Source organism: Vulpes vulpes, chromosome 3 (genome assembly GCF_048418805.1).
Source record: "Vulpes vulpes isolate BD-2025 chromosome 3, VulVul3, whole genome shotgun sequence".
NCBI classification, from domain to species: Eukaryota; Metazoa; Chordata; class Mammalia; order Carnivora; family Canidae; genus Vulpes; species Vulpes vulpes.
In genome coordinates this window covers 12128845-12153770 of record NC_132782.1, presented here as the reverse complement: position 1 = coordinate 12153770, position 24926 = coordinate 12128845, and the positions used below count along the sequence as shown (strand labels likewise).

The 24926-nt window shown below is 37.0% G+C and overlaps 1 protein-coding gene and 1 long non-coding RNA gene across 3 annotated transcripts in view; one reads left to right on the top strand and one right to left on the bottom strand.

Annotated features, from left to right (window-relative positions):
* Window positions 1-5964, top strand: part of SCN9A (sodium voltage-gated channel alpha subunit 9) — a 165983-nt gene extending 160019 nt beyond the window's left edge. For both annotated transcript variants that reach the window (XM_025994117.2, XM_025994116.2), the window contains exon 27: window positions 1515-5964. In XM_025994117.2, coding sequence (XP_025849902.2) covers window positions 1515-2704 — 1190 coding nt within the window. In that variant the 3' untranslated portion in view covers window positions 2705-5964. The remainder of the gene's footprint in view (window positions 1-1514) is intronic.
* Window positions 1-24926, bottom strand: part of LOC140598178 (uncharacterized) — a 75353-nt gene that overhangs the window by 25948 nt on the left and 24479 nt on the right. The gene's annotated exons all lie outside the window — the stretch shown is intronic.

Genomic DNA, 24926 nt, shown 5'->3' with positions numbered 1-24926 from the left:
GGTAACAACTTTAATAAGAAATGTATAAGACTTTTATGAGGAAAGCTAACAGATACAAAAGAAGTCTTAAATAATTGAAAGACTTCTTATACTTGGATAAGAAGGCTATCACTATAGATGTGACCCTTTTTCAAATAAATCCATTTATAAATACAGTATTATTTATCCCAACAAGAATATCAATAAGTCTTTTTGCCTGGTGGAAATAATAAATTGGCAATACAAGTCTGAATGATTCCAAAATTTATCTGGAAGAAAAATAAAAGTAATTTGCTCAGTAAACAGATCACATGAATCAAAAATTAAAGTGTAAAAAAATAAATTCAAGAAGAAATAGATTTATAACAATGAACCTATTTATGACACAAATTTGAGTCTATGAAGAAAAACCAATAAACTATATAAAATAAAAATATTCTATGGAGAAAAACCCACCACCTTCTCCCCAAATCAAAAAGATTGAAAGATGAAACACAGGGAAAAATTGTATATAACATGACCAGCAATGGATTGGCATTTTCAATAGAAAAATAGCCCTCATAAGTCAATAAGAAAATAGTAAATATCAATAGAAAAATGGGCAAAGTACTTACCATGGCCAGAAAGAAAAAGTAAAAAATTACCAAGCAGCACACAAAAAACTGTCCAACTAACAAGAAAAAAATGTGGATTTTTCCCCCAAAATAAATGCAAATAAGTTATAATGAGATGCTTTGAAACATCAAAAGATTTTCTGGTAAAAATGATAACGACAATACTGGTTGAGCATGTAGAGGATGAGCACTTTCATACATCACTATGGAGAGTTGTACAGACTTTCTGGAGATAGGTTTGACAATATATAAGAAAAATTTAAATATACTGTTTGATCTTTTATTGATATCAAATCATGTTCATGTAACTAGAAAAAACCTACTTGTATATTCATCTCAGCCAAAAATATTGAAAACAACATAAAATTCTTAAATATTTAGTTATTTGACTAGAACATTATGAAACTAGAAGAAATTGCTTTGTTGCCATTTGAATGGAAATATTTCCATGACATGATGAAGTGACTCATTATTAAAAGTGCCAATGTAGCATAATTACATTCATTGACAAAGTGTGTGTGTACTTGCATAGAAAAATATCTAAAGCGATACTCAAGAAAATAGTAATTACTATTGTAATTGGTGATATTTCAGGTGATTTATAATTTCCTTTTATGCATTTTACTGTATTGCTTAGATTTTCTACATGAGTAGGTATCACCACTATAATCAAAAATTATTATGGAGGAAAAAAAAACCAATGTCTACAAATTTAGTAAAGGGAGAGAAAATGTCTCAATTACTTGAGATAGTAATTTCAATCATTTTCCTTTGGTATTGCTCAATTGTTTGGTATGAAATTGTTTTCAATATAAAATGATAGTCCTGAAATCATAAGAGATAAGATGCCAGATAAAATTACTTAAAAGTCATGATTTTTAATTTTAATTGTTAAATTTCCATCCCCTTCTTCCTCACCAGGCATGTTTCTGGCTGAGCTGATAGAAAAATACTTTGTGTCCCCCACCCTGTTCCGAGTGATCCGGCTCGCCAGGATCGGTCGAATCTTGCGTCTGATCAAAGGGGCGAAGGGGATCCGCACACTGCTCTTTGCTCTGATGATGTCCCTCCCTGCCTTGTTTAACATCGGCCTCCTGCTCTTCCTGGTCATGTTCATCTACGCCATCTTTGGAATGTCCAACTTTGCCTATGTTAAAAAGGAGGCTGGAATTAACGACATGTTCAACTTTGAGACCTTTGGCAACAGCATGATCTGCTTGTTCCAAATTACCACCTCGGCTGGCTGGGATGGATTGCTAGCACCTATTCTCAACAGTGCACCACCTGACTGTGACCCCAAAAAAGTTCACCCTGGAAGTTCAGTCGAAGGGGACTGTGGGAACCCCTCTGTCGGGATATTCTATTTTGTCAGTTACATCATCATCTCCTTTCTGGTTGTGGTGAACATGTACATCGCTGTCATCCTGGAGAACTTCAGTGTTGCTACTGAGGAGAGTACCGAGCCCCTGAGCGAGGATGACTTTGAGATGTTCTATGAGGTTTGGGAGAAGTTTGATCCTGATGCCACCCAGTTTATAGAATATAGCAAACTCTCTGATTTTGCAGCTGCTCTGGATCCTCCTCTCCTCATAGCGAAACCAAACAAAGTCCAGCTCATTGCCATGGACCTGCCCATGGTCAGTGGGGACCGGATCCATTGTCTTGACATCTTATTTGCTTTTACAAAGCGTGTTTTGGGTGAAAGCGGAGAAATGGACTCTCTGCGTTCACAGATGGAAGAAAGGTTCATGTCAGCAAATCCTTCTAAAGTGTCCTATGAACCCATAACAACTACACTAAAACGAAAACAAGAGGATGTGTCTGCTACTGTCATTCAGCGTGCTTACAGACGTTACCGCTTAAGGCAAAATGTCAAAAATATATCGAGTATATACATAAAAGATGGAGACCGAGATGATGATTTGCCCAATAAAGAGGATATGGTTTTTGATAACATTGAGAACTCAAGTCCAGAAAAAACTGATGCAACCCCATCCACTGTGTCTCCACCTTCATATGACAGTGTAACAAAGCCAGACAAAGAGAAATACGAAAAAGACAAAACAGAAAAGGAAGACAAAGGGAAAGATGGCAAGGAAAGCAAAAAATAGAGCTTCGTTTTTGATGTTGTTTACAGCCTCTGAAGGTGATACATTTGTGTTAATAAGACTCTTTTAAGGAAGTCTTTGCCAAAACTTTTTTTTTTTGAAATATTCTTAAAGTCAGTGCGATGACTAGCTCTCATTCCCGAAAATAGATGGGCAGCATTGGCAGATGGCTATGTTTGCATTAGTAAATGATTCTGTAAGAATAGTACGAGTACTCTGTAGGGATTCTTGATTACAGCAAACAAAGCTGATTTGATTTTATTTGCTTTTAATACATCAGAAGACCATGTGGAAAATGCTCATATCCACTTCGTCATCTCTTCACGTGACTGTAAACAATCATGTTTCCTGTGCAAATACACACACACACGTCTATCATTTGGATATCTATAAAAGTATTTTACGTTAGCTTTGCAATGAAATGCCCTGATAGAAGGAACGGTCATTAGTAATGAAGGTTTAGTTAACACATCTTGTTATTAGGGAGCAAGACTCTTCTCCGTGTACAGAAGTCATTCTATATTTTGAGGTGCTTACATTTATTCTCTACTGCATTGGAACCAATTTTTATGTGCCTATACAATGCCACGGGATTGAAAACATATGTAGGCTTTTCATTTCAACAAATATTTGTTATTCATCTTGCTTCATAGACCACCCAGGATAAGGCTTACCTGTAGAGTATTGTGCTTCATAGCCTGCCTTTGAAAATACCCTCTTGTTCATACAGTAACCATACAAAGTGAAAATTTATTTTACGTACATATTACATTCCTCAAAAGAAGAAAAAACCAAGGATGCTTAAGAAAAGAAGGAACAGAAGAAAGCTTTATTCATTTTATCTTCACAATCTTAACACTGGACTGTGCTGCCTTAAAACATTAGTAATGACCCAACTCTTCATCTGTTTGGTCACAAATTTCTGCTTTCTCATGCACTATTGTCTGGTCATTCTTTAGCAGAAAGTAAAGTTGATATTTTCCTTTAATGAAGTGCTTTCTGATGTGCAGGTATCTGTTTGATACTGTGGTTGACCAGATAGTGACTTGGGCAAAGTGTTTACTGCATCGCCTACGTACCATCCTAAATGTGTATGGCAAACTTTCAAGTCATGATACACGGCAGCCTTTCAACACAGACTTGTTTTGGTTTGAGTGAACATCAGTGGGGATTCTTGCCACCCTGCTTTCTTCCCACTAACATATTTTCCTAATTTGTGCTATTAATTCTTTTCAATCTTTCTCTTTCGTCTTTAAGTTGACGACAATATCACTTTCTCCTTAAAATTCTATGACTATGAGGTACATTTTATATCAATCAATAAAGTACCATGAGCTTGTAGCTTACCAAGCAAATATTCAATTTTGCTTTAGCTGCTGTCCTCCTACCAAGGATTATAAATCTAGTTTTAGAAAGTCCTCGTTGATAGTGGCTTTGAAAAGAAATGGCCATGATGCATTTTTTTTCATGAGTTTATTTCAAGACTATGAGATCTTTCTTCTATCAAGTTACTTATGCATAGGCAAAAATCGAGTTACATAAGTAGGAAGTAATTTTATTTAGAAGATTTTGTAGGAGTTTTCAAATCAAGTATATATATCATTCATTTGCTTTTCTAAATTAAAAAAGAACAAATTATATTTCTATAATAAATACAACCTATTTTTTGTTGTTCTGGTTAGTTAAAAATAAAGGAGGTTTTAAAATACCTACAGAAATGAAGGATATGGATAGACAAAGAAACACAGTTATGAGATAGAAACAGAGACATTTCCACAGAACTTCGTATCTCTAACGTTTTTAAATTGTGATGTATTTTACAACATCCATGAACATCTAACAACTTCTAGACATTTGTCCTAAGTTACATATGAAATTAAACCTAGGGCCAAAGATTCTTTGCACCTACATTTAATCATTCATCTTAGGTTATTTGAGCCTCTTTTTTATTTAATATGAAAGATACCATGCAGTGTTTTCCTAGACTATGTAGAGCATTGCATTGCATACCTGCTAAGCCTGTTGAAAATAGGTTTTGAAATTAGGGAACCATACAAAATATATTACATTTGTAAAATTTTTTAATACAGTAAATTGAGAAATTAATATCACCTTAGATTTAAATTCAGTCTCTCCTCATATTTTAAACCCATATAAATATAACTGCATTTTGCATATTTATATATTATGAAAAGATGTGTGGTGGACAGGTTTATGTGTAATTTACTGTTCATGTTTTTACATTGCCTTATTTTTATGTGAAATAAAAATTACTGGCAACTGGTTCCTCAACAGTTTCTTCTTAGCATTTCAAAACAAAAAGTTACAGATTTGCTCTTTTCTCCTATTTCATGCTGAACAATACTTTTTTTAATATGACATAGTTAGGTTTTGTATAAATATGTTTTCCCAGGAATGTCTAGTTGTGACTTTTTATCAATTAGAAACAATATATGGAATTGAGAGCTTATTTAGTACTGTATAAGCTTGAAGTAAAATTTGACTTTGCTTTTCGTGTAGGTTACTGTTTGGTACTGATAATGAGATACCTCCAGAAGGCACTGTCATGCTAATATTTAAATTACATAATCACTGAATTCATTTCACTTAATGATGTGGAAAGGCAATTACACTGTAAAGTTTAAGTTAGCATAAAATGTAAGCAAACACAAATGGAAGCAAAAATTTGAACACAAATGCATACATACAATTTGGAGAATAGTGGGAGACTCTCATTTTGCTTTTTTGACTGTTACATAGTTTGCAAAAGATATAAGTGATATATGGGCTGTTTCTAAATGCTGATTGTTGAAAACCTCAACCCAAAATGTTCAGCATGATTTTATAGATTTTTCATAGCTTTATTAAAAAGATTTAAGACAAAATGCACATGTAAATAAAGCAATTTTAAATAGCAGTTTTGGAGAAATGTTACTGGAAGTAATGAAAGGAGGGCCAGCTAAATTAGAATGGCCAAGTAATTGGCCTGGGTTTAGGTTTAGGACCTGTGTATAGAGACTACACATTTTTTTAAGTATCTGTGGTTATGATGTAATATTCTTGAGGAAAATAATCAAGAATTGCTTCATAAAAATAAATGAATAGCCATGAATATAATAATGCTGTTTACATAGAATTCTGTATAATTTTCATACATCTGTGAATGCTCAAAATGTTGGAGTTTGTCATAAATTATATTGTAGTTATACTTGAGACTTACACATTGTAATAGAATGTTAAAATAAAAATCATTACAAAACAAAGTCATGTTTGCATGTGTTTTCTGTTTCTGTGAGAATCATCTTTAAGTTCAGTGCATCCCGAAATAAGTTGAAGCTACTAGTAGCTTTTTTCTTAAAATGGAAAGATGGACAGTTTCAAATGTCCTCCATAAGAAGTCTTCCAGGATGAGAATATGGAGATAAAGGATTAAGAGTTCTAAAGCAATTCATTGAAATCCACAACAGAGTTTGTGCAGACGGAAAAAATTGAGACAAGAAGTGAAGATATGCAAACATTTAGCCGCACGCTGACTGAATGCATCTTTTTCATGTAATAGCATAATTGTGTCATTGAGAGACATGTGTCAAGGCTCAGGTTCCAGACCTAGAAACTGTGTTTGGATCCCAGTTAAGCTAGGACTCTGAGTTTCCTGAATACATCATTTAAACTATATGTGACTCAGCATTCTTATCCATAAAATGAGGATAATTGTACTACCTCACCATATATGTCATAGAATAGAATGAGAAAATCCACATGAAGCAATCAGAACAATGTCTGATAATACAAAATCAATAATTTATATTAGTAGTAGTAATTTGGCAACCGATTTGCCACTAAACACATAAGAGCTCAGGCTACCTCTCTATCACATAGGAGCACAATGCATTCTTCGTGAATATTAAATGACAATATTTCCTCTATTTTATATAACTTTGTGTAAACAAGGTATCCAAAAGAGTCTTACACATTTCATTGGTATGTAGAGGACATTTAGTGATGTAACGTATATACAAAAATACTTCAAAATTGAGCTATTTTGAGATTTGTGATTTCAAACAACATGCTAAAATGAGGAAACATGCATATTTACAAAGGTTTAGCTTATTGCAAGAAAAAATGTGGAGGTAGTTCTCATATTTAGCTAAATAGTCAATCCAAACATCTATTTTGTTTTAGCTGTGAACATCCAGTCCTGCTTTTGATTTGTAAGTAAGGTGCACTAAGAATAATTGCTGCAGTGCTCAGCCATTATTTCAACTTTGTATGCTATTACAATGGCATATAAAAAGATAAAAAATATTCCTAGGGACCTCTGTACTGGTAGTTGTGATAATCACTGCAAAAATAGAATTATAGTCCCTGCACAGCACCATTGTGCATCTTAACATAACTGATTGGCAATCACATAAAGTTCCTACAACAAAAGAATTAACTTCTTACTTGCAATAGATAACACTATACCATAATCCAAGCAGAATGAGCTGCGGAGTACATGGTAATCTCTCTCAAGGGAGGAGAGAATTGCATACTGGCCAGACCTTTGCTGCAATAGCATTTGATGCACACAGGAAGAGAAACATGAATAATAGATAGCTCTAAACAAGCAGTAGAGCAAACATGCTACACTATACTGCCTATAATTACAAGTAGTGTAATTAGATACAAACATTAACAATTGATCTAAGAAAAAAGCCAATTTTAAGAGATTTTGGAGGCGCGTTTAATGTTTTATTCTGTGTTGTAGCTTGAATCGCATTTAAAATAATCTTCAAAAACAATTGAAGCGCAACAAAGGAATAGATAACGCAATGGACAAAAATATATAAAAAAGATTTAGGTCTTTTAACAATTTTAAAAACCTAGTTGACCTGAGCAAAAATTACTCTCGTTCCAGATATCATACTTGCTGGTATATCCTATTTTTGGTTTTATTTCATAGAAGACGAAACATATTCCACTTAGTTAACTTCCACTAGCACCCGCTTAGAATGTCTTTATGAGCCAGTCAGGATAATGAGAAGCAAAGACAAAATCACATTACTAAATGGGAGGAGCCAATCTGAAGGCTACATACTGTACAAACAAGCAGGTTGGCTCCAGTGGGAATATTTCAATGCAGTCAGAACACACTGAGGTTTCACACTTATTGGGAATTTTAAATAGAGTTGATTTTAATGACATTAGTGCCCTGGCAAAGTTGAACTGAACACGACTAAAGAAAACCTTTCTTAATGTATTAAGGTGGGGGGAAAAAAGCAGTTCAAAGACAAGGTCTGAGAAAGACCACCAATAAATTGAGGGTACAGGTAAGCAGAGTTTTCCAACCTTCCCGAAAGGTCTCACAGATCATTTCTACCTTAGGTCTCTCCGCAGAGGTTTAGAGCTGCAGAGCCTTCTCAGCCTAAGGCCACAAATCCATGAATTCAAAACTTTTCTGATTCTAGAATCTCTAGAAAGTCAAACTTAGCAAAATTTGGTGTTCAAAGAGAATGAAACATGTATGAGTTTGCTATTCATTATTCAGTTTCTACTGAGCACCCTCAGTCTGCAAACATAGACAAATCCCTTCCCTCATGAAGCTTTTATTTGAGGAGGGACAAAAACTATGAGCCACAAATGACCATAAATATCAGAGATAATGTTAGATTGATTTTATCATGCATTATTAATCATGAATGTTATATGTATTTGGTTATGTTTTATTGGATGTTCTATAATCTATGTTATATACAATTTTATTTTATGATACTTAATATCAGGATTCTTAACTCTCAAAGCTTCATAATTTTTTGTTCAAACTTAAAAATAGTGGCAATAGGGATCCCTGGGTGGCGCAGTGGTTTAGCGCCTGCCTTTGGCCCAGGGCGCGATCCTGGAGACCCGGGATCGAATCCCACGTCGGGCTCCCGGTGCGTGGAGCCTGCTTCTCCCTCTGCCTGTGTCTCTGCCTCTCTCTCTCTCTCTCTCTCTCTCTGTGACTATAATAAATAAATAAAAATTTAAAAAAAAAAAGATTCCTTAGCTTTAAAAAAAAAATAAAGGTTTTATTTTAAAAAAATAGTGGCAATATATTTTCTCTTACTGCAAATTTTTGTACCTCTGGTCATTCATTCCAATGATTTACAAGCTATTTTGACAGAGAAAATCACTCAGGAGCTAACTTTTGATTCCTAATAGTTATTCCACTTTTCACTGCTCTAAATTAATGATTTTAAAAAAAAATACTCGAAGTAGTCATTTTACTTTGGCATTTATGCCAAAGATTCGATGAAACAAAGACTAAAATTTATAGTTGAACTAAAAATGTATGGTTCTGTCTGAAGCTTGGATATTATCATTGTCCTTGGTGTTCTCAACATTGAAAATTAAGAACTAATTTTGTAATAAAATGTCATAGATGAAAAATAGGTATCAAAATTCCACACAAAATTTTCTTTTCCCCTTTCCTTTCTTTCTTTCTTTCTTTTCTTTTCTTTTTTTTTTTTTTTGAGCAACTTAAAACAACAAACATTTATTAACTCATAATTTCTGTGGTCCAGGACTTTAGGAGCAGTTTGGCTGGCACGTGAAGTTGCCACCTGGGGATGCAGTCATCTGGAGGCTTGAGTAAGGCTGAAAGATCTATTACCAAGATGGCTCACTGGCATAGCTGTTAGCAGGAGGCCTCAGATCCTCCCTGGCTGTTTCAAGGCCTTACTTCCTCCACCTGGATCTTTCCATTGGGCTGCTTGAGTGTTTGGATCCCCAGAAAGCAAGGAGGAAACTTCACTGCCTTTTATGACCTACCCTCAAAAGTCATAATCCATCATTTTCACTGCATTCTATTCATGAGATGCAAGTCCAACATGTTCTCAAAGGAGGGGCATGAAAGCACTTATTGAAGTGCATAGAAACTATGTGGACATAAAAATATTTTTTTAAAAAAAATCAGTGATCACAACTACCAAACTTCTAAATATCAGACTCTCATTCTGACTCCCTTTACAGAATTCTCCTGTAATCTCCCTGAATAACTCAGTGCACATATTGGTTCTAGCTGAAGCCCTCAATTGAATCAGCTCTAATAAGAGAGAACTGGGAAGAAACAGAAGGGGGGAAAGCATTCGTTCATGTTCATTTTCCTGCCTTTCTTGCTTCCTTTAATACACTCATCTTACCCTAACCATCTCATTTAGACCCTAAATTCAGAACAAAGATTGATGACTGGTTTAGAGTCACCTAATTTGGCCCTGGCACTTGGGACTGAAAGAAAAGTTATCTTTATCTCTAAAGAGTCACATATCATCCATTTATTTTAGAGACAAATGGGTCTGCCTCCTACGAACTTCAGCCAGAACACCACTTAGAGCCGGGTTATGGGCAGAAAGGGATCTCTGGGACAGAGCCAGGGAGAACAAGAGACGCGATCTCCTTCAGCTCTGTGACACAAGCTGCAGCCTCCATCAGAAATCTGAATGCAGATTTGCATGCAGTCAAGAAGTGAATTTTTTAGGCAAGCATATTTTAATTTTTTTTCTTTGAAGTAAAGTTACAACTTCACTTAACTCTTATGCCCAGAGCCCAGGAGGGGCATGAATAGTTTGCTCTAAAGAAGCCAGTACAGGTAGGGAAAAAACAAAGCCCTTGGAACTGCACAAAGCTGAGAAATCATCCTGGCAACCTTTGGCATTTTTTTTCCCCTATTGTCATTTCTTCCTGTCCAGTTGTTTCCTCCTGGAGTAAGAGAACTCTTTCTTTCTCCCCTGCTTCTGTCATCTTGGGAGCTAAAACCAACAAAACAAGTCTCTTCCTCTTTATAAGATCAATAGAGCAAATTGGACACGACATTGAAAGCATTTAAAGAAACCTAAGCTCTGTTTTTCACAGTGCAATACTATCTTATGCCTTTAAGAATTGCCCCAAAAATGTAAATATAAAATATATACACAGCAGCAGTAAGATCATGAGTTTAAATCTGTGACTTACTGACTACGTGACTGTGAACTTAAACAACATACTATATTTTCTGAACCTTAAGTTCATCTATGAGAGACTGGCACTCAGTCATCCTAAAGCACATGAGTACGTGATAGGAACTTTAAAGGGTGGCAATTTATTATGCATTTTCTGAAGTACCTCTCAATCTAGGATTCAGTCATAAATTCGATAAAATGATATTGAGCATCCACTGTGTTGTGGAAGAATCAATGAGAGTAGCCCTACATTACTTTTCCATATTGTAACATGTGAACATGACGGAGAGGAGCTTCCTTCAGCCAGGGCAGCCTGGAGCTGAGTATTAAAAACTGAGTGACAGTTTTGAATGTGTTGGAGTTTGAGGTACCCTGAGTCAAAGTCAAGGTCCTGAGGACAATTGAACGTAAGATCTGGGTAATAAAGAATATACAAATATGAAGTTCAGCCAGAGTTAGAGACACATGTCCAGGAGTCATTGCTTCCCAGGGGTGGGCAAACCCAAAGGCACGCTGAGTCAGCCAGGAAGAGGAGGCACAAATAGAAGCTTGAAACAAACTTTTAAGGAGAGTGAACAGAATATGAAGAAAGAGAAAGGGCTCAGCATCGCAGACTGCTTCAGAGACATCACACAACTTACCACTGAAGATGTCAATTGTTGAGTACATGTTTTTGGTGGAATTGTACATGTAAAATGCACCGTGCGTGAGTCAATGAGAAATATGTTAGGCCTTAACATGACCATTCCCCACCACCCACGAATGTCACCTTTCCAGCACACAGCACGGTAGGTATGAAAAAAAAAATCAAAACTTAAGAAACCAAACTGAATATCCTTTCTGGTAAAGTGTACATTTTCCTTTTCTGCCCATTTCTAAATTGGGATTTCAGGACGTCAGAGGAAATGTCAAAGGAGGGACCTCTCAAAAATCTACTTCTCTGTTAAAGAACAACACTGGCAAAATTGTCAAAACCAACTTTTTCAGAACTCTGGAAATTAACCAAAGGAGTTTTTATTCAAGAAAAATGGCTGAATCTCAGTAAGTACATCAAGGCTTCTGGTTGTTTCAAAAACCAGTTGTCTCATAATCCCAGTGAAAATCTGAAGCCTAAAGGCCAGCGGAGAGGACAGAACAGCTTTGGCGTTCCCCAAAAATGTCTGTTTCCAGAAAACTGTCTGGCAATTGCCTGAAAAATGCACCTGCAAAGCTGTCTTTATGTGGCCTGACTCAAAATATACCTGGTGCAAGCAGCCTTTTCCCTGGGGTTGTTTGCAATTATCTAACATTGCAGCTGCCTGGGGCAGTGATAATAGTTGGGGTAAACAAGATTACCAAAAAAAATTTAAAAGAAAAGGCCAGGGAAGGACATGTCCATAATGGACTTTGTAAAACCCCAACATATTTCTGGGAATCTACAAGCTACCTGCACGTACAGGGCCAGGCACATGGGCTGAGTTCCCACTTCTGGCTGACCTTGAGGCTCTATATAAGCAGGAAATGACAGCTAAGGTAGAGTTGTAAACTGCCTGCATCTTTTTTTTTTTTTTTAAGATTTTATTTATTTATCTGACACAGAGAGAGAGCAAGCACAAGCAGGGGGGCAGCAGGCAGAGAGAGAAGCAGGCTTCATTCAGTGGGGAGCCTGATGTGATGTGGGGCTCAATCTCAAGACCTTGGGATCATGACTTGGGTGGAAGGCAGATGCTTAACTGACTGAGCCACCCAGGCGCCCTGCCTGCCGGAGTCTTAAAGGCAGGTCTCAACAAGAAAATAGAGGCCACCAGCAAAGGCTAGGAGATGGAATGATCGCAGGCATCTAAAGGGATTTCTGACCAGTCATTAGCCGAGCACTAAGTTGATTGAGAAGAGATTTCAGTATCCACACGTGACAGAGAACACAGACTTTACTGATTTAGCCCAGTCAAGCCACTAAACAGACAAGCAGCAGCAGCACCCACCACCACCACTACCACAAAGACAAACCCGGGGTAGGGGGAAATCTCACCCTAAGATTAGCAGGTGATTTCTTATTAGAAACCATGGAGGACAGAGGCAGTGGGGAGACATAGTCAAGGTACTTAAAGAAACACTGAACTAGGAATTCGGTATCCAGAAAAACTAACCTTCAAAAGTAGCGAGATTAAGACATCCTCAGATAAACAAAAACTGAACGATTATGTTGTGAGCACTTCTGCCCGACAAGAAGTCCTACAGGGAGAGCCTAGGCTGAAATGACCGGACACTAGCCGGTAATGCAAATTTACAGGAAGAGAGACCGAGCACCAAGAAAGGTAACCAAGTCAGGAAGTATAAAAGACAGCAGGAATGTATTTTTTGTCATTCCTCTTTTTCTCCTATAAGACGTAAACGAAAACTGCATAAAGCAATACTTTTCAGTCTGTGTTGATGGGCATAGGACGTGTCAGGATGTAATTTGTGTGACTTAATAGCACAAAGAACAGGGAAGGAAAAGAGACATTTGGGAGCAAATATTTTGTGTGCTATTGAAATTAAATTAGTATTAATCCAAACTAGATTGTTACAGGTTAAAATATTAATTGTAATCCTCAAGGCAACCGCAAAAATATAATAAAAGAAATGACAAGGGAATTAACATAGAACACTAGAAAATATGTATTTAACACAAAAGAAAACAGTAAGTGAAAGTTGAGGGGAAAAAGCCATGGCATATAAGAATAACAAAGTGGCAAACAAATGCTACTTTATCAATGTATTGGAATGTCAGACTTATCTTTTTTTAAGCTATTCATAAGAGAAATGAAAATGAAAACAGCAATGAAATATCACTAGACTGCCATCAGCATGGCTACATTTAAAAAAAAAAGATTGACAATACCAAGTATTGTCAAATATATGAAGCAGAAGAAATTCTCATACCTTTCTAGCAAGAATATAAATTTGTACAATTATTTTAAAAATACATTTGTCAGTGTCTGTCAATGCTAAACTTCTTCTATGACCGAAAGTCTTATACCAGACATATATAAATAGAAACGACCTTTTATTACCACCAAAAGGCATTTGTATGATTGTTCAGAGATGCTATATTCACGAGAGCCTGGAACAAACAGGAAGCAAGGCAAAAATCCATCAAAATCAGAAAGGACGAATATTGTGGCATTAGGTATGCAACAAAATACCACGCACAGCAAAAAAGGGCGCCTTACTGACACCTGCAAGTTCATGGAAAATCTCACCAACTAAAGCAGCTAGCCCACCAAAGATTACCTATTGAATGAACTCATTTATGAATCTTTTTTTTAAGATTTTATTTATTTATTCATGAGAATACACAGAGGAGAGAGAGAGGCAGAGACACAGGCAGAGGGAGAAGCAGGCTCCATGCAGGAAGCCTGACGTGGGACTCGATCCTGGGTCTCCAGGATCAGGCCCTGGGCTGTAGGCGGTGCTGAACCACTGAGCCACCAGGGCTGCCCTCATTTATGAATCTTAATAATAGGCAAAACGTTTCTGATAGTAGAAGTTAGAGGACTGGAGACTTTGGGGGGTGGCGTGGGGGATTGATTTAGAGAGGCCTCCAGGAGAATTCTAGGGGAACAGAAATGTTTTATATCTTACCCCAGGTGGTGTTTACAGAGAAGTACAGGTATGTACATTTGAGCTGTATCACGTTTTCACCGGGCTGTGTATTTATTAAAACTCAGTAAAGTAAGGAGCAACAAGACGGCATCTGCTACTGAGATCAACCACCACCTCCAGGGGGTTCGGCCCCAGTATCATCTTGCTGCTCTGTTTCCTGCTGTTTCTTTGCTTCTGGTTCGTGGAAGCTTCTGTTAATTTCTTGCAAGCTTTGTCTTGCATTCACAAAGGTATTTATGAAATTTCACCCAACAGACATTTTATATCAGGATCTTTTTTTTTTTTTTTCAGGATATCTAGTCATCTAATTGCTGAATACTAAATAGGATGCAAAATGACTTCCTGTCTAGGAATCTCCTGTAACTTTGTCTGACTGACAAGTACAAAACCTAAGGTCATTCTAATGAAACTTGGGTCCCCAAATATTTTTTTCTCCATTTTTTAAAGCCTCCAGAGCAGACTTATAAACAGCTTTGAAAAAAAAAAGGTAGGTAAATTTAAAAAGTAATAATTCATTCAAGGAGATTCATTAAGGGGCATCTGGTTGGCTCAGTGGTTGAGCATCTGCCTTCGGCTCAGGTCGAGATCCCTGATCAGAGGGTCCTGGGATCGAGTCCCACATCCCCGCCGGGAGCCTGCTCCTCCCTTTGCCCGTGTCTCTGCCTCTCTCTCTCTCTCATGAATAAATAAATAAAATATTCTTTTTTAAAAAAGGAGATTCATTAAGACTGAGACTTCAGTTCATAAATTCAAGAATTTTTTAAAATTCTATTTATTTATTTGATAGTAAAAGAGAGTGCACAGGAGTGGAAGAGGCAGAGAGAATCTCAAGCAGACTCCCTGCTGAGTGCTGAACGGGAAGCCCAGGTGGGACTGGATCTCAAGATCCTGAGATCAGGACCTGAGCTGAAGCCAAGAGTTTCTTAACCGACTGCACCACCCAGGCACCCCCTGAGTTTGTAAACTCAGATAATGTTTTAATTCTTTTCATGAGAGTAATTATTTGGCGATCTGAATGCAGCCTCATTTTCCTACCACACTGTAACTGCTTTTCCCTAATACCATGAAGCTCTCTGAGAACCGGGATGTACTATAAATGTGTTCATCATTTCTCTTTGGAGGAGTGGCTGGAAATCAAGAATGTGATATGGACCGCTCTCTTTCCTCCAACTACAAGTCTAAAAGTTTTTCTTTTTTTCATTTCTTAGACATTCTCTTTACAGCCTACCTCAGGCTAGAAATTAGCTGACAGACGTAGGTCTCCAAGCCATCTACTGGTTTAACCTGTACAGCAGACCTCAAATCTGCCCATTTCTCTTCATCTCTACCACCATCTGGTCATCCTTGGCCTAGACTTTTACAGTAGCTGCTGAACTAGTCTTTTGGATCCGCTTTTGATTCCCTACAATCTGTTCTCCACAGAGCAGAGTGATCCTTCGAAATTCTAATTTCCATCAAGCTATGCTTTCCAGCACCTGGATTCTTCTCATAATTCTTTAGCCAGAAGGACAGCCTTACAAGCACCCTAAAGGGCCTTATGTGATCTGGCCCCTTAACTGCCCCACACCACACACCCTTTTCTAAAACTCACAAGCTGTGGTTCCACTGACTTTCTGTTCTTTCCTCTAAGTCTCCTCTTGCCCCAGGGCCTTTGCTCTTGCCCTTCCCTGCCTGGAATGCTCCTCTGGTTCAAAGCACAGCTGTGTCTTCTGAGATCTCAGCTCCAGTGTCTCCTCCTTGGACAGGCCTTCCCTAATCAGCCTATTCAAAGCAACCCCACTGCTGTAGTCCTTCCCTACTGCACTAAACTGTATTATTTTCAGCTCATTACTTACTATTATCTAAAATTATTATGATTTTATCTATTTGTTTACTTGTCTCCTCTCAACTGACAAATATAGCCATATGAGGTAAAGACCTAATGTATTTTAGCTATCTCCATCCCTAGAAGGGCCTGACATCCAACAGATGCTCAGTATTAGTTAAATAGATTATTTCAGAGTCCTGAACTCCATCAGCTTGCCTTGAAGAGGAAAAGCTCTGCTGAACTAATATCACAAAAAAGGTCAGTGTCTGCTCATAATTTTGTGTTACTTTTTCCACGGTCTGTGAATTTAACAGGGAATTCTTGCGAATGTATGTTGGGAGACAGATGGCAGGGAAGAGTTTTCTGGGATCTTCCCATTCATTTCACCTATGTGGGCTATGTTTGGCTATTTTTGTTTGTTTAATAAGAGACAAACTGTGTCCAAAGTCAGCCCATCAAATATAAACAACCACAAAAGGAATGCCTTTCAGTGGTGTGCTGGTAAATGTTTAATAACTGGCTCGCTTGGAGAAAAAAAAAAAAAAAACTCTTGTTTCTATGTGCCTTTTACCGATTTCCATGGTGTAAATACCCCACTGCAGCCAATTTCAAGCACACAACCTGAAGTCACTGGAACTGGGCTGGGGAGGACATGGGCACCTCTGGCCCTCTCCAACTGTTCCAAGCTGCGTCCAGCACACTTCTGGTGTCGTCCATGTGCCAAGAATAATGTGAAGCATTTTATATGCTGTCTTTTCGATCTTAGAGCAGCCCATAAAAGTGATTTATTGGTCATCCGTCAGAGATGAGGAAATAAGCCTAGATAGCCGGCCCAAGGGCCATAATGAAAGGGCTGAAACCAGAGTTCAAATCCAGATCTGGGGACACCTGGGTGGCTCAGCAGCTTAGCGCCTGCCTTCGGCCCAGGGAGTGAGCCTGGAGTCCTGGGATTGAGTCTCGCATCTGGCTCCCTGCATGGAGCCTGCTTCTCCCTCCGCTTGTGTCTCTGCCTCTCTCTCTTGCTCTCTGTTCTCATGAATAAATAAATAAAATCTTACAAAAACAAAAAACCAAAAAAACAAATCCAGATCTGTCTGACTCCAGGGGCCGCATCTCTCATTTGTTTCAGGGAATGGTAGCCAAAAAAGCCACACACTCATGCACACACACAAATAAACAAACAAAACCCAGCAACAAACAAGACAACTAGAATTTGGCTTAATGTCAAGTTGTTTCTTAAGATCATAGCTATTTTCTGAATCCTGGGTGTCTTGCAGATGATACCAATTTTATTGCTAGTATCAATTATATGTGGAATATAAAATTAGATGGATTGAGAATCCTACAAGTATAATCGGAGTTCAGTGCACCAATAAAATCTTGGAACCCTCTCTCTACTCCCCTTTCTTACTTTCTTTGCTAGCTCTTTTTTGACCCCTTCCCTCTAAACAGTAACATTCTAAACATCAAGGGGAACAGGCATTGAAAAAAAAAAGTGACTCAATATCAAACAAGAAGTGTCTACTTGTTTAGCAAATCTGGTGAAAAGAAAAGAAAAAAGAAAGAAAGAAAAAAGAAAAATGGGTCTGTTTCCAGGACAAAACTCAATAAGCAATGAATAAGTTTCATCCCTTCAGAGGATGGAATCACCACCTGCCAAGGATAAAAAGAGGAGATTGGTCTCAAGATAGACCTGTGATTCTCAGAATCACTGCAGATGCTGGGCTGCGCTGCCAGTTTCTGATTCAATAGGTCGGGGGTGGGGCGCCAAATGTGCATTTCTAACAACTTCCCGGATGATTCTGAGGCTTTTTGTGCAGTGACCACACTTGAAGTAGGGATGCTCCAGATGCCAAAAAAATTGTATATACATTACAGCTGCCAAAACAGGGGTCAAGATCGCTGTTCCCAAAGTTTATTGCACATTGGAATCATCCGCGGACCTGAAAACCAATGCCTCGATCCTACCTCAAGATTCTGCTTTAACTGGTCTGCGTTCAGCCTGGGTATTGAGCTTTTCAAAGCTCCACAGGTGACTCCAATATGCAGCTGAGCTTGAAAACCAATAAAAGTTGCCCTGGATCTTAATTCATGGGTGCTAAATTTTTTACACACAACCTCTCAGTGTCCCTCCTAAAACTGACCTATCAGAAAAGTACTCATACCCTCAGTTTCCTAGTTTGTTGTAAGTATGTGTTGAACAGTAGAAGTTTGAAGGCCAGTTGAAAGATCCAGAAGTAGACTGTGCCAAAGCTGTGAGTTAGGAAGCTCACCTTTGGGTCTCTCTCAGTCTCTGCTGTTTGCTGTGTGACTTTCTTAGTTGAATATGGCATTTAACTTCTTGGTTTTGTTTTCTGTTCTGGTTAAGAGTGAGCAGTATATTAAAAATTAGGAGGGGCACCTGGGTGGCTCAGTAGGTAAGGGTCTACCGTCAGCTCAGGTCAAGATCCCAGGGGTCCTGGGATCCAGCCCCGTGTTGGGCTCCCTGCTCAGTGGGGAGTCTGCCTCTTCCTCTGTCCCTCCCCCCTCAAATATATAAATAAAATCTTTAAAAATTTTTGGAAAATGCTAAGAAAAGTTTAAAATGTTATAGAGAAGAATTATTATGAGTGAATATAATGACAGTGGTGCTTATAGGGGGTTTATGGATTAAAATAAAATAGTGCAACTCCTTGTATAATATATTTTCCCAGATTGTCTGCTATATGAGATTATCTGCTATATGAGAATCCCAAATGAGAATGTTAGAGTAGCAGCTCAAATGCTATCTGCTTGTTGAAATCTGCCTTGGTTCAAGGTAACCAACATGCTTATAAATCTATAGTATATAAAAAAAAATCTATAGTATATATTTTTATAGCTATGAGAATCAAAGCCATGAATCTTCCATATACGTGCTTATTTAATAAGGGCCGATTACTTAATGATATGTTATTTCTCTGCATCTGTAAGATTAAAACGTGCCACCTCCTTTCGATTGTTAAAAGCAAAGTGACACTGACTACTCAGGTTTTTTTTTTTTTTTTTTGACTACTCAGGTTCTATAAAATGTTTAAAATAATAGTAAAGAGAGAAATCGTGGTTCCATTGTGACCTGCAAGTCTTAAAAATTCCTTATATAATGGCTCCATCTTCTGGTCAATGAAATAGTTTCCAAACTCTAAAAGGTTTCAGACTGCAAATAATTAAACTAGTCTAGGTATGAGTCAGAAAAAATAAATAAATAAATAAATAAATAAATAAATAAATAAATAAATAAAGTGACTTTTTATTGAGAAAAATTTCACAAACTTTATTAATTTCTTCCTTCTCAATAAAGGATATTGAGAATTTTACTTACTTTATTGTTTCAATTGGCCCCAGTGTCTCCAATGCTGCCATGGATGCTGTATTTGTCTCATTCTCTCTAGTTTCCTTTATCAGAGCTCCTCACCTTCCCTTGTAGTACTTCTTCTCCTGGCATTTGGAGTCCTGATCCTACTCCTGAGACTTTATGTGCACTTGACATCTTATGCTCTGTACCCAACTTTTCATTCTAATTTGGAAGAAATTTTAATGAAATGTATGTGAAAATCATGATAAGAAATTATGGATATTTGCACTGACCCACGAACAAAGTTTGGTTCCTAGTGATGAAATGTCTAGTAGAAAGGAAGACCACCAATAGTAGACCTAGGCCCAACAAGTATATGAGATCTTTGGGGGTTTACGGGCTTAGCTCAGAAGGAATAAAGACCAATTGAAAAGTGAAATTCATTTTAAATGACTAGAAAAGATGTGTACTTGAATGCAAAAAAAAAAAAAGGACTATGAAACCACTTTATATTTGGACAAAAATCTCATGGAAATGTTTTACTCCCCCTGTTCTCGGTCTATTTAATATTCCTTTGGGAAACATAACAAAATTGACCCATATTCTTTAGTTCCTAAAATACAGTAAAATAGGAGACCATTTTAAGCTGTATTTCAATGCCTTCCTGAGCCTTAGCAAATATAACTCACTGGTTCAATGTAACTGAATATTAATATATATGGGTAAGTTAGTATTTTAGAAATTCAGCTTGAGTCTTATTGTCCATATAGCTGTTGTTTTGCTTCTCATCAAGGGGAACAAAATCTTTTCTTGGAGTAGGGAGGTAGTGACATACTTAAATAGAAGTTAGGTTTTTACTCTTTATTTATGGAAATTGTGACTTATTTTTGTTAGAATGTTCTGGGCCACAATAAAGGATATTATTCATACCAAGACATATTGAGTCTACCAATATGTCTCTTGGAGTAAAGTATATGCGAGCAGTTAGCTAACTTAACATAGGAAGAAATACTTCTTTCTCTACAACTTCTCATGAGTATAAAATGTCTGCTATTGTTTTATGCTTTATTTATTTTTTTAAGATTTATTTATTTATTCATGAGAGATACACAGAGAGAGAGGCAAAGACACAGGCAGAGGGAGAAGTAGGCTCCACGCAGGGAGCCCGGCGCAGGACTTGATCCCGGGACTCCAGGACCACGCCCTGGGCCAAAGGCAGGTGCCAAACCGCCGAGCCACCCCTGTTTTATGCTTTAAATATGATAGTGAACAACAGTCTCTTCCAAATTTTAAGTGTTGAGATATTTTGAATAGTTTTATTAAAATGAAAGTATAGAAAATTAGCTCACAAATATAGTCAAGAAGCTAAAAAAAATGAAGGAATAGGATAGCAAATGCTCCAATGTCAAGCTGATCATTGAGCCACTTTGGGATCTCCACTGGAGACAGCATTTTCACTAATACCAAAGTCTTACCTTCTCTAATAGGAAATGTACAAGGAAAAGAATGATAACCAATGATTGATTTGTGGACTAAATTCAGTAGCTATTCAATAGACATGAGTTAACGGCTTCCTGTGTTCAATCCTGTTGTAGGTACTGGGTTGGGGGGCGGGGGAGGGAGAAGCCATGAACAAAGTAGACAAAAACTGCAGTTTTTAATATTGGTGTTCTTAATCATTCAAAGATGATAGCATACTGCCCTCTACAGAGGCCAAGGCTAATATAGTAAAATGCTTAAAACTATATTAATATTGGAGAAAAAGTCCTGTCCGGCAAAGACTTTCAGCAAGTAAACTTTGGAATATGAGTTACTGCAATATTAGAGAACTGATTTTCTCCTGATATATTAGTTGACATATAAAAAATAAATGTAGGTGTCCAATGTGATGATCTGATACATGTATATGTTGTGCAATGAGTTACTGCAATATTATGCAGTTTATTATTATTGCAATGAGTTACTGCAATATTATTAGCAGTTTAATATTATTGCAATATTATGAGTTACTGCAATATTAGAGAACTGATTTTCTCCTGATATATTAGTTGACATATAAAAATGTATAAATGTAGGTGTCCAATGTGATGATCTGATACATGTATATGTTGTGAAGTGTTTGCCACACAGGGTTAGTAAACATATCCTTTATCTTACATAATTACCACTTTGATGTTATGATGAAAACATTAAAATTCTACCCTCAAAGCAACTTTCAACTATAGAATATACTACCGTTAACTATAGTCACCATGCTGTACATTCAATGCCCAAAATGTACTCATCTTTTAACTGATAAAAGTTCGTAATCTTTGACCAACTTCTCCCCATTTCCCCTACCCCTCAGCCACCATCATTCCAATCTCTGTTTCTATAAGTTCCGTGTTTCCAGATTTCAAATATAAGTGAGATCGTACAGTATCTGTCTTTCTCTGACTTATTTCACTTTGCATAACACCACAGGGATCAAGATCCATTCGTGTTATTGCACATGCCAGGATTTCCTTCTTTCTATGGCTGAGTAATATTCCACTGCGTGTGTATTATGTATGCACGGTTATATATGCACACATATGCCACGTTGTGCTTATCCATTCATCTATTTATGGGCACTTACGCTGTTTCCTTGTCTTGGCTATTGTGAATAATGCTGCAATGAACACGGGAATGCAGATCTTTTAGAGACAGTGATTTCATTTCTTATGGATGTACACCCAGGAGTGGGATTCCTGGATCATATAGTAATTCTACTTTTTTAACTTTTTTTTTAAATTAATTTTTATTGGTGTTCAATTTACCAACATACAGAGAAACACCCAGTACTCATCCCGTCAAGTGTCCTTTTTTAACTTTTTTGAGGAATCTCCAAACTCTTTTCCATAGTGGCTGCATCAGTATACATTTCCATCAACAGTGCATGATGGCTCCCCTGTCCCATATCCTTGTCAGAATTTACTACTTTTTCTTTTTTTGATAATAATCGTTTTAATAGGTGTGAGGTGATATCTTGTGGTTTTGATTTGTGTTCCCTTGATGATTAGTGATGTCAAGCACCTTTTTGTGTACTTGTTTGGGCTTACAGATCTTCTTTGGAAAAATGTCTGTTCAAGCCCAATTTTTTAATTGGGCTGTTTGCTTTTCCTATTGAATTACGTATTCCTTACGTATTTTCTCCCATTCCATAGGTTGTCTTTGAACTTTTTTGATTGTTTCTTTTGCTGTGCAGAAGTATTTTCAGTTTCATGTACCCCTTCTTGCCAATTTATACTTTTGCTGCTTGTGCTTTTGGTGTCATATGCAAATAAATCATTGCCAAGATCTATGTCAAGGAGCTTACCACCTATGTTTTCTTTTAGGAGTTTTATGGGCTTTAAACATTTTTTGATGGTTTGTTATGTCGAAGTCCTTATTTTGCATTATGTCAGGGGTGTAACATAAGGGTCTAATTTATTCATTTGCATGCGAATATCAAGTTTTCTCAATATCTTTTTCCTTTGAATATTCTCAACTCCATTATCAAGTATCAGTTGACTAAATATGCATTCTGGGCTCTTGACTCTGTTTCACCAGTCTATTGTGTATGAATAACATGCCGTTTTGATTCAAATAGTTTTATAATATAGTGAGGCCTCCAGCTTTGCCCTTTGTAGTTATGTAGGAATTTTAGGATTTTTTCTGTTTTTTCTATTTTTGTGAAAAATGCCATTGAAATTTTTATAGAGATTGTATTGAATCTTTAGATGACTTTGGGAAGTAAGGGCATTTTAACAATATTAAGTCTTCCAATCCATAAATATAGATTCCACTTTTTTGTGTCTTCAATTTCTTTTATCAATGTGTTATAGTTTTTGATACATAGATATTTAACTTCCTTGGCTAAATTTATTCCTCGGTGTTTTATCTTTTTTGATGCTATTGTAAATGGGGTTGTTTTCTTTATTTCTTTTTCAAATATTTTATTGTTAATGTGCAGAAATACAACTGATTTTTGCATGTCGATTTTGTGTCCTATAACTTTAGTGTATTTGTTTATTAGTTCTAATAGACTTTTGGTAAAATCTTTAAAATTTTCTACATGCAAAATTACATCATTAGCAGACAGAACAAGTATACTTCTTCCTTTCTGATTTCAATGTCTTTTCTTTTCTAATTGCTCTAGTCGGGACTTCTTTTACCCTGTTGAATAGGACTGATTAGAAATGGGCTTGCTTGTCTTGTTCCTGAGATTAGAGGAAAAGATTTAAACTTTTTGTGATTAAGTATGATGGTGCCGATGGACATGTCACGTGTGGCATTTATTCTGTTGTGGGATGTTCCTTCTATACCAGTTTGTTGAGCTTTTATCACGAAAAGGTGTTGAATTTTGTCAAATGCTTTTTCTGCATCTATTGAGATGCTTATATGATGTTTGCCTTTTATTCTATATATCGCAGGTATTGATTTCTGTATGTTGAACCATCCTTGTATTGTAGGGATAAGTCTGACTTGATCTTCATGGTTGATTCTTTTAAGGTTCTGCTGATCTCAATTTGCTTGTATTTTGTTGAGAATTTGTATATCTTTATTTATTAGGGTAACTGATCTGTAGTTTTCTATTTCCTATAGTATCCTTATCTGGCTTTGGCATTAGGGGTATGATGTCCTTGTAAAACAACTTTGAGAGTATCCCTGCCTCTTCAAATTTTTGAAAGATTTTGAGAGGAATTGGTGTGAATTTACACCTCCTATGTTTTTTTGTAGAATTCAGGGAAGCCATATGATTCTGAGGGGTTTTTTTGGGGGGGGGGTTATTTTATTTTTTTCAGTTTTTAATTTTTTTGAGTATAGTTAACACACTTAATTTCAGGTATACAACATGGTGATTTAACAACTCTCTGTGCAATGCCATGCTCATCCCAAGTGTAGCTACCATCTTTCACCATATGATGGTCACAGGGTTCCTCTGGGAACATACAGGGCATATCACTGCCAACTCATGTTGCTCCCACCATGTGGCTGACATTGGTAGCCCTTGCTCTTTTATTTCTAGCCATTTCTATAGGCCTCCGTTTTGCTGGTCTTTTCAGCGAAACTGAATTGGGTCCTTTAGTTTGGTTCCACAAACCACGCTCACCCTCTCCTAGGGAGAGAAACTCTTTCTATGTGGAGAGTTCCCTCTTAGCTCTGATCAATGCCACCCTAGGGGTTGGGATGATGCAAGCAAAATGACTGTTCTTTTTACCCTTCTTGTGCTCCCATCTCAGGGTTTTTGTTCACTATGTTGCTAAAGTTTCTTACATGGACCTCAGAACTGCCCTAGAGCTGTTTCTATTCATAGTCAGCTGCCTAACTGTGGATCTTTGCCAGAGGACAGAGGCTGGGGTTTCCTCTGCTACCATATTGGTGACAGTACTGCTTATTCTCTGTCTGCACATCTCAAGCAGAAGACTATTTTTGACAACCGATTTAAATAAAATAATAGGGATCAGTTTTTCTTATTATCTTGGCTTACTCTGAAATCTCTAGAATAATAATTGGTAGTTT